At 39.4% G+C, this 10,305-nt stretch overlaps 1 protein-coding gene and 1 pseudogene across 2 annotated transcripts; both read right to left on the bottom strand.

Moving 5' to 3' along the window:
- Positions 1-2,016: 2,016 nt before the first annotated feature.
- On the bottom strand, positions 2,017-7,366 carry LOC105115825 (uncharacterized; annotated as a pseudogene).
- On the bottom strand, positions 4,113-9,332 carry LOC105115824 (uncharacterized). Of its 2 annotated transcripts, none has more exons than XM_011012854.1 (5): positions 9,043-9,332; positions 8,845-8,937; positions 8,692-8,736; positions 8,175-8,592; positions 4,113-4,175 (listed from the first exon to the last, which is right to left on the bottom strand). In XM_011012854.1, the coding sequence occupies exons 1-4, from the start codon at positions 9,271-9,273 to the stop codon at positions 8,248-8,250; spliced, it is 714 nt and encodes a 237-aa protein (XP_011011156.1). In that variant the 5' UTR covers positions 9,274-9,332; the 3' UTR covers positions 4,113-4,175; positions 8,175-8,247. The 2 variants fall into 2 exon arrangements, with proteins under 2 accessions (XP_011011156.1, XP_011011157.1); XM_011012855.1 differs by having other exon boundaries at positions 8,175-8,588.
- Between the last annotated feature and the right edge of the window lie 973 nt (positions 9,333-10,305).

The following is a 10,305-nucleotide window of genomic DNA, read 5'->3' as shown; positions in this document are numbered from 1 at the left end:
TAGTAGTATTATTATTATTATTGTTATTGTCATTGTTGTTATTATTGTTATTACTATTATTATTGTTGTTGTTATTGTTATTGTTGTTGTTGTACTATTGTCGTTTATAATTTGTACAATTAACCTCTCTGTGGTTCGACCCCGGTCTTGCCGAGTTATTTATTACTTCGACACTCCTGCACTTGGAAGAAGACATTAATCTTTTAGTCGTGTTAGTAAGTATGGGCGAAGTTGTATCTGCTGTTGTTCAAAAGAATATGCCTTTTAAGCAAAAGATCCTGGTGCCTTTACTATCCCATGTGTTATTAGTAATGCTAGTTTTAAAATGGCCTTATACGATTTAGGTGTATCCATTAGTATTATGCCTAAATATGTTTATGATTCTCTTAGTCTTGAACCTTTGATTAAAACTAGTAATGTAATGCAACTTACAGATCGTAGTTTTGTTTACCCACTTGGTGTGATAGAAGATGTCCTAGTTAAGATTGATAAATTGGTCATTCCATGTGATTTTTATATTCTTGATATGGAACATGATTCTTATGATTCATCAAACAACACTCCTATATTGTTTGGGAGACCATTCTTGAAAATTGCCAATACAAAGATTGATTATGGTAAGGATTCTTTATCTATAGAGGTAGGAATAAAAAAAATTAAATTGAATTTTTATAATGCAATGACATATCCTTATAGTAATGTTTATTCTATCATATGCTATGACCAAGTTGATAAGTGTGTGCAACAAATTTATGATTTTAATTGTGAGGATGGATTAAGCGTAGTTTTGAGCTATGGTTATGATTTTGCCAAGATAGAAGAGGTGGAGAGGCATTTATGTGTTCCCCAAAATGTGCATGAATCAGCATTGGTTTTGTAAGCTTTGCAACCTATCCCCCATAATACATAAGTCATTTACCCCATCACAGACAGTAAATGGATGAGGCCTATCTTTTTGGTACCTAAAAAGACTGTAACCACATTAGAAGAGATTTGAAATGATGCTTATGAGAATGCAAGGATTTACAAATAAAAGAATAAGAGTCTTCATGATCGAATGCTTACAAGAATAGAGTTTCATGTTGGAGACAAAGTCCTTCTTTACCATTCACGTTTGAAACTTTTTCCTAGAAAGTTACTTTCTCGTTGGATTGGACTATTTGTTGTTTCTAATGTTTTTTCTTATGATGTAGTTGAAATTATAAGTTTAGAAACCTACAAAGTACTCAAAGTTATTGGACGTCGCTTGAAACCTTTCTATGAAGATTGGATGGCAGAACTTACTATTTCTGTGGAGTTAGCTGAACCAATTTATAAAGAATGAGCATGCAACATGTCGAGCCAATGACATAAAACAAAAGTGTTTATTAGGAGGCAGCCCAACAAAAAAAAATTTAGATTTGTTTTTTTTTTTCCTTATCTTTTATTTTTTGCATTTTACTTTATCTTTGTCGTTCTCTTATATTTCTTTTCTTTTATTTCAACATTAAGGACAATATTGTGTTTTAAGTGTAGGGGTATTAAGAGAATTTTGATTTTCTTTATTGTTCTTAAAAAAAAATCATGTTTAAACTTTAAAACTCCTATTAGTTTTTGAGAATATGAGTATTATGTATGAGAATTAATTGAGATAGATAAATGTATAAATTAAATGAATAAGTGTGCATGCAAATTTTAACATTTAATTTTTTTAGGGATTAACTTTGAAAATATGTCATGTTGACTTTATAGTGTTCTACCAATGCAAGCTTTTGAGCCTTCAACATTATATTCTTTGATTGTGCATTTTTTCAATGGCATATATATCTAGAACTTGCTTCATATCTTATTGAAATTATATTCGTATCACATGTGTATATCAAGATGATAAAGGCATTAAAAATTTTAACCACTCGAGCTGAAAAATCAACCTAATATATATTATTTTTAATAAACTTATTTTTAACTTGTTTATCTTTATTTAAATATACAAGCCTTTTAACTTTTTATATATTGTTCATTTCCCCGGGACAAGGATTAATAGAGAATGACCTCGTCATGGCAGCAAAGGAAAGTGGAGAATTTCTCCATGGCGCTGTTGCACTCTGGGCATTTCATGGTCTCAGGGATCCTACCCATAGTAATTGGGAAATCGAAGCGGCAGCAAGGACGAGGAATGTCATGGATCCTGCCTTGGTGATCTTGGTAGGCCAAATCAAAGCCCTTGACAGGCACCTGTCCCTTCCACAAGTCATACTCAAGCAATGTTTGCAAAGCTGTGGTCTTGTGACCATTGGCCACAACATAAGACCCATTGCTAAGCACAGCTCATCCACCTTCTCTGTCGTAGCTAAGCAACTTCTTGATTTCTTGCATCATAGGATCATGGTCATCAAGCTTGCCTAACTGAATCTTGGAGTACAGCATACTCTCTAGCCTGGTCCAAAAGAACCATATCATGGTAAGGTCTTCCCAGACGTAACTGAGCTTCTCCCCGGTGATTGTCGCTATGACTCGCCGGATTTTCTCTCTTTTGCTGCTCTTCCCCACATAAACCATCTCCAGGGGAATGCGAGCTGACTGCGCCACAGCACGTGCGGTGTTTGTGAACTTCCTCACCCATTCATCGTCGTCTCCTCCGTACAAGAAAATGTACTTTCCTTCCTTGATCTGATGATCAAAAAAATATTGAAGCAAATGTCAACACGATTACACAGACACACGTATAATGTATGTATGTTTGGATTGATTCTATAATGAATTTACCCAATTAAGAATCACTGGGTCAATGCCATCCACTAGAAGCTCAAGCCTCCATGTCTCATCCCTCCAGAGAGATTCCTCTCTCGAGCTAGTGAAAGGGAAGGCGCTGCTTCCCCATATCCACATCATGTGGAGTGCATTTGGGCAAACCACCTTCCCTTGCGGGTCAAGCACCACAAGAATAGGCTTATTCCTGAAGTGCCACACCTCCTTAATAAACCTTATGACTGCCTTCTCAATCAGTGAAGGGTGGTACACTGCGAACCATGGCATTGAAGACTGCATGCTTTCAATTTTCTCCTTCACTGGATCGCTCTGGACTGAACGGTCCACAATTGGGACCCAGACCACCTCATACTGACTATCCAGCCTAGCTTCGTGATGCCTGGATTTATTGTATATCTGTTCAAGAATTGAAAGCTCATCGTTCGACATGTCGAGGCCAGAAATAAGCAATAGCACATTTTTCCTTCTTAGCACATCAAGATGGACCTGTTAAATTCAAAAGGAAGTATGAGAAATGTCTTGCATTAGATAGATAAACATAGGAAGAAGAAATGGTAGAAGAGCGAACTCTTTTCTTGGAAGAGCCATCTATAAGTGGCTGGATATCATCCTTGGCATAAATCAGGGCCTTTAGGATCTTCATGTTGTCAATGGGGACCATTTCAAAGAGATTTTTTAGCATTTGAAAGTATTCGACATTTCTCTTTTCATCTGCATCAAACACCATTGTTTATATAAGTGTGCTCGATCAATCTTCGTACATTAATTTCCTGTTTTCTTATTACGTATCCAACACGTGATAGCATAATACAAAAGTTGCTTAGGTGCAGACCTATGTGTTGGTAGCAAGTAGCCAATTGCTTCATGAGATGGTCAAGTATGTTGCTGAGTTTGTGAGCCAAGCTGGATAGCTCCCATGTGGTTGATATAGAAAACCTGAAATAAGTGAAGGAGAATATTACAAGGAATACATGCATGATGTAACATATGGCTCAATAAATTAAAGATGGTGGACTAGAAAAGCATACTCATGTCCCATGGTAGTGAGGCTAGTAATCTGAGCCGCACAAGCCACAACACTCCTCACGGTCCAGTAGACAGCAGTAGGGATATGGGCCATGGCTGTGGACAATGCTGGTACTTCATTAGATATGTAAGCTGGTGGTAGATCCTTGAACTCAACCACGCACCTAGCCACATCCATCATGACCTTGATCAGATTGTTAATGGCATCGAAGCGAGGCTTCAAGGGCCCTGAGTGTTCCATGATGCTAGGCAGTTGCCTGAGTATTGCCATGGATTTGGCAAGTTGGTTTTGTTGGTGGGAGAAACCACTTGTGGTGGCTTTGAAACACTCGGAGGGGATAAAACACACTCTTTTATTTCAAGAACAAAGCTTACAATAATGAAAAACTTACAATAACAACCCGGGGATAAAACACACTGTTTTATTTCAAGAACAACAAGCTTACAATAATGAAAAGCTTACAATAACAACCCCTCTTTCTTTCTCTCTTTCTCTCTAGTGTTTCTCTCAATCTCTCCACACATAATTGCATAAGCTTAGCTATCTATTTATACACGAAATCAAAACAAGAAAATTCAACCTTCAAGTGTGAAGGCGGTTTTTGGCCGACGGTGTGAAAGCGGCCGGCGGCTGGCGGCTGGCGGCTGGTCGGTTGGTGGTTGGGCGGTGACAGCTGGTGGCTGCCTTCCTTGACCTTCTGGATTGAGTTTACTTCAACAATTGATATGCCTCGGCTGGTCGGTTGGTGGCTGGGCGGTGACAGCTGGTGGCTGCCTTCCTTGACCTTCTGGATTGAGTTTACTTCAACAAATCTCCCCTTTAAACTCAATCGAGGGATGTCATGCCAAGCATGAACTTCATTCTGATAAATGTTTCTTCCTTCAATGGCTTTGTATTTTTGCACTTCTCCTTTTGCATTCTTCTTTGTCTTATAGACCTATTTGACACCTATTGCTTTCTTGTTTTCTGGTAGATAAGTCAGCTTCCAGGTATCATTCTTCTCAATGGCATGTATTGCTTCATCCATTGCTTTTATCCACTTTTCTTCTGTGATAGCTTCATTGAAGCTAAGTGGGTCACTATCTGCAAAGAAACAAAATAGAGTTGTATCTTCCATTACTTGAGTGGCGTCATACAGCTCTTCTAGATTTCTCATCCTTCTTGGTCCTTCTGATGAGGATGCTGATGATGGTTCTGATGATGATGGTGTTGATGACGATTCTGGTGTGTTTCTCCTGTTGAATACAGGAAATCTGTGTACCGGACTTTGTGGCTCATCTTCTGGTACTATTGGACCTTCTGCAAGTACTGTTGGTACTTCTTCATCTTCAAGGATCAAATCAGTGCTGATCCATTTAACTGCTTCTTGGTCATCATTCCATTGCCAAGTTTTATCTTCTTCAAAGATAACATCTCTGCTCATAATTACCTTCTTGGTGATGGGATTATACAGCTTGTATCCCATTCTTCTCTCACCATATCCGACAAAGATGCATTTCTCACTTTTATCATCGAGTTTGGTCCTTCTTGCATCTGGGATCTTTGCATATGCCACACAACCAAAGACTCGAAGATGAGTAACACTTGGTTTGTGACCACTCCATGCTTCTTGTGGAGTGACAGCTTGCAAACTTCTGGTTGGGCAGCGGTTCAGCAAATATACTGCACATGATACAGCTTCAGCCTAGTATTGCTTGGGCAGCTTCTTTGCTTTGAGTAGACTTCTTGCCATATCAAGAATTGTTCGATTCTTCCTCTCAGCTACACCATTCAGCTGTGGTGTATAAGCTGGTGTTGTCTGATGTCTGATGCCTTGTTGTGTACAAAAGGCTTCAAAGTCATTTGCTGTATATTCTCCACCTTGATCAGATCTCACAGTTCTGATCTTATAGCCACTTTGCTTCTCAACAATTGCTTTAAAATCTTTAAAACAATTGAACACTTCTGACTTCCTCTTCAAAAAATATACCCATGTCTTTCTGCTAAAATCATCAATAAAAGTGAGGAAGTACCTATTTTGTCCAGTCGACATAGGCTTTATAGGACCACACACATCTGTGTGTATTAACTCTAGTGGCTCGTTTGCTTTCCAGTTGACTTCTTTGGTAAAACTGGATCTGTGATGTTTGCTGAGGACACAACTCTCACAGACTTCTTCTGGATGATCAATGTGGGGCATACCTTTGACCATCTTCTTGCTTGCTAGCATCTTCAGACTTGTGAAATTCAGATGTCCAAGCCTCAGATGCCAAAGCCATTCTTCACTGTTGGTGATGACACTCAAACACTTTGCTGCATCATATTGGATGTTTAAAGGAAACATCCTATTCTTGGACATTTCCACATAGGCAATTAATCTCCCATTGTAGTCTGTAATTGTCAGATGACAATTCTTCATGTAAAGTGTATAACCTTTCTCCAGAAGTTGACCTATACTCACCAAGTTCTGCTTTATATCTGGGACATAATAGACATCGGCGATGTAGCTTTGATCGCCATTCTTCAACTTGATTGGGATGTTGCCTTTACCTTTGAATGGAACTTTTGAGGTATCTCCAAAGGTGACAAAACCTTGTATGGTCTCATCTAGATCACCAAATAAATCTCGTTGGCCACACATGTGATTGCTGGCTCCAGAATCAAGATACCAAATATTCTCTTGATTCTTGTCAAGTCCTTGTTGGACAAATAATGCAGCTGCTCCTCTATTGTTGACATCCTCTTCTGCATAGTTGACTCGCTCACGTATCTCCAGTGGAGCTTTCTTTTGACATTCAGTGCTATAGTGGCCAAATTGATTGCAATTATAACACTGAATATTCCTCTTGTCACGGTTATTGTAACCGTCTCCTCTTCCTCTAGGAGTGAATGCTTGTTGTCCTCGACCTCCTCTGGTGGTGTTTCTACCACCTCTTCCTCTAAAACCTGTATTCCAAGAACCTCTGCCTTGAAATCGTTGAAATCCTCCTCGTGTTTGTTGACTTCTTCCTCGAGTAGTGTATCCACTTGTTGAAGTCTCCCCTTGCTCATATCTGTCTTTGAGAGACAACTTTGCTTGTAAGGCATGCTCAATTGCCTTATCTCCATTTCTTTTTACAATCTTCTGCTCATGAGCTTGCAAAGAACTCATAAGTTCATCCACTGTTAACTTGTCCACCTCTTTAGACTCTTCAATAGCGACAATAACAAAATCAAATTTTGGATCTAGGGATCTCAAAATTTTCTCAGTAATTCGAGCATCTGAAAGGGCTTCTCCGTTTCTTCTCATCTGATTGACTATCACCATAATTCTTGTGTGATAATCAGAAATGGATTCTGAGGACTTCATTTGTAACAATTCAAATTCACCTCGTAAAGATTGGAGACGAATCTTCTTTATTCTGTCAGCACCTTTGTATTTTTGTTGGAGAGCCTCCCATATTTCTTTTGATGTTTCTGCGGAAGCAATGATTTCAAATGTCGCTTCATCAAGACCTTGATAAATGATGGTCTTTGCTTTGTTGTCTTTTTTTCTATTGGCTTTGAGGACTTGCTTTTGTACCTCTGGTAAAGCATCTTCTGATTCTTTCGACTTTGGTTCATCATAACCATATTGCACAATGTCTATACACTCTTGTGAACCAAGGAATGCCTTCAATCTGATGCACCAACTATCATAGTTGTCTTTGGTTAGCTTCGGGATGAGTGTTTGTGCACTTTCTGTAGTCATTTTGCTCTTTAAATGACTATATCACCTTTTTGGGAGTTGAATTTGGCAAAACCGACACCGTAGATGGATCCGGAATGGTCCAAATAGTAGGGAACCGGTCTGACTTTGTAGAAAACGGGTCCAAAATGAGGTGAACCGGTCCAAAAACCAATTCGGGTGGTTTGCTGGGTTGAACCGGGAATATTCCAAGGAATATTCTTTTTTGACTTTGACTTTAGAATATGGCTCGGAGCTTGGCTTGGCTTCAGAATATGGCTTGGAGCTCGGCTCGGCTTCGAAATATGGCTTGTGGCTCGGCTCGCGACTCGGCTTGAGGCTTGGCTCGGCGCGGCTCAAATATGGCGCGCGTGTGACTCACTCGTCTTCTTCCTCGGGGCGCGTGGGCTACAGTGCTGAAATTTCAGACGGAGAGTGTGGTCCACCCCGTGCTCCGATTGATCTGATTTTTGCACCGTTGAGTTCGTATTGATGAGCTCTACACTTTGGAATGATCAAAACTTGTTTTTGACAACTTTGAAAATTCGGATATTTCCCAAAAATACCTCTGTTTTCTGACGAACGGGGCTCTGATACCAATTGTTGGTGGGAGAAACCACTTGTGGTGGCTTTGAAACACTCAGAGGGGATAAAACACACTCTTTTATTTCAAGAACAAAGCTTACAATAACATAAACAAAAGCTTACAACAACCCCTCTTTCTTTCTCTCTTTCTCTCTAGTGTTTCTCTCAATCTCTCCACACATAATTGCATAAGCTTAGCTATCTATTTATACACGAAATCAAAACAAGAAAATTCAACCTTCAAGTGTGAAGGCGGTTTTTGGCCGACGGTGTGAAAGCGGCCGGCAGCTGGCGGCTGGCGGCTGATCGGTTGGTGGTTGGACGGTGACAGCTGGTGGCTGCCTTCCTTGACCTTCTGGATTGAGTTTACTTCAACAGGTTTGACGAATAAATCTGGACAAGCAGCCAGAACTCTCCATAATTCAAAGCAAAAGCTGCTAAGGTGAGCACCAGCTTGGCATCCCAGGAAAAGCGTTCTAGCGTGTTGAAAAGTGAGACAGTTGTTGCGTGGGCATCTGTCCCACCCAGTACCTCGTAGGGAGTCTGCCTAAAAATTAAAAACGCGAAATATTGAAAATTGTCATTGATTCTTTAGGTCAATGCCTATATATCATATATAGCTTGTTAGCATGTTGAAAAGTGATACAGTTGTTCCGCAGGCATCTGGCCCATCCAGTTCCTTGTAGGCATTCTGCAGAAAAAAACCAAGGCCGAAAAATTTCAATTGATTCTTTAGATTAATGCCTATATATCATAGCATCAAAATTGAAATATATTGTATAACCTTTATGGAACTTACGTGTTTTAATGTATACGACAGTTGATCGATCGCTATGCAAACAGAATTGATTTGTTGAGTCTTGTCCTCCACTTCAGCATGGTCTTGGGAAGTCTGCATTGTCAGACGTGATCAGAGTAACATAAATGAACAAAAAATAATAGAGCTAAGTTGATATTCAAGTTAATTTCCAAGGATGAGTTTAGTTTAGTACTATACCGTTAGAGAGGTATCGATTTGCTGGGTAGCACGTTTGAGGATGTCTTCAACTAGATGGAGATATGGTTTGACATCAACCTCTAGGCCATCAGGAGCATGAGTTCTTTCAATTTCTTTCATCAACACATTGTCATTGAACATTGTTAGCATGCTGCCGCGGTCACTCTTGATCAGTTGCTGGCTCGCATTAAAACCATGGGCAGGGTGCCTGAGGGGAAGGCCTGATGCCATGGGGATCAGCTAATTGAAAGCAATTAATGGATTCTTTGGGTTATGGGGAGGAAGTAGAGAAGATTGGCTTGTGTGTCTTTGTTCCATATCTGGCATGCCTATTTATACTATTAGAAATGGAATAAAGCTCAATTGAATCAACTTCCTTACTTCCCTATTAATCAAAATATTAGGGACGTTAAGGAGAAGGCTATACTTTTGTGGTCCCTACGTCTACCCATCATCCTCATTACTTTATATAATATGGATTTTACCCTACAAATCTGCTCAACACTCCATGACGATGATATGTTTGGAACCTTTTCATCTTTTTGTATTTTCTAGCAATTTGGGAACTCAATCACAAACTCCCTTTAATTTCTTGATAGCTAATTAACATACAAGTAGGTTAATGGTACATTTGCTCCTAGTGTTCTTGACATTTACTCAATGTTGCCCCTCTGCTCAGTTCTTATTTGATTCCATAACTAAAAAGATATGGAAGAGATGTATAATTGAGTGATAAATGTAAGATCCTGTTGTATAGTCCATGCAATATCCCACAAATAAAAGGAAAGAAATAGCAATAACAATTAAAGTACTGTTGTGTTTAGTTGGCCTGGAAGTCGCTTAGTTGAACAGCGAATACACAGTATCGTCAACAGATTCTAATGATATTTTCCGCTAGAATGTAGAGCCACGATCGAGAAGGGTGACTGACCAATCCTGTGCTTGGCTTCCTTACTTGATACCTGTTTTTACGTGTGCTAGTAATTATCGGGAGTTTTCTTCTTTCTCAAGAGACAAAAAGTGAAAGAGAAGTAAGATATGATTCCTTGCTTTGCTGGGGAAAGACTAGAAACTTGATTTACCAAAATATGCCCACTGTTACGTACAATCCAACCCTTAAAAGAGCACGTTTGCGTTCTTGCCTCATATTAGTATGCTTTTGGTTCAGATCTTATCAAGCGGCCGTTAACTCTGGAGACTGCATGCCGACATATTTAGGCTCCATGAAGGCATGGAATTATAAGTGATTCTGATAGGCATAAC

The sequence above is a fragment of the Populus euphratica genome, unplaced genomic scaffold (genome assembly GCF_000495115.2).
Source record: "Populus euphratica unplaced genomic scaffold, PopEup_1.0 scaffold776.1, whole genome shotgun sequence".
NCBI classification, from domain to species: Eukaryota; Viridiplantae; Streptophyta; class Magnoliopsida; order Malpighiales; family Salicaceae; genus Populus; species Populus euphratica.
Note: the sequence above shows the minus strand (reverse complement) of the source record. Positions and strands in the feature narration are given on the sequence as shown.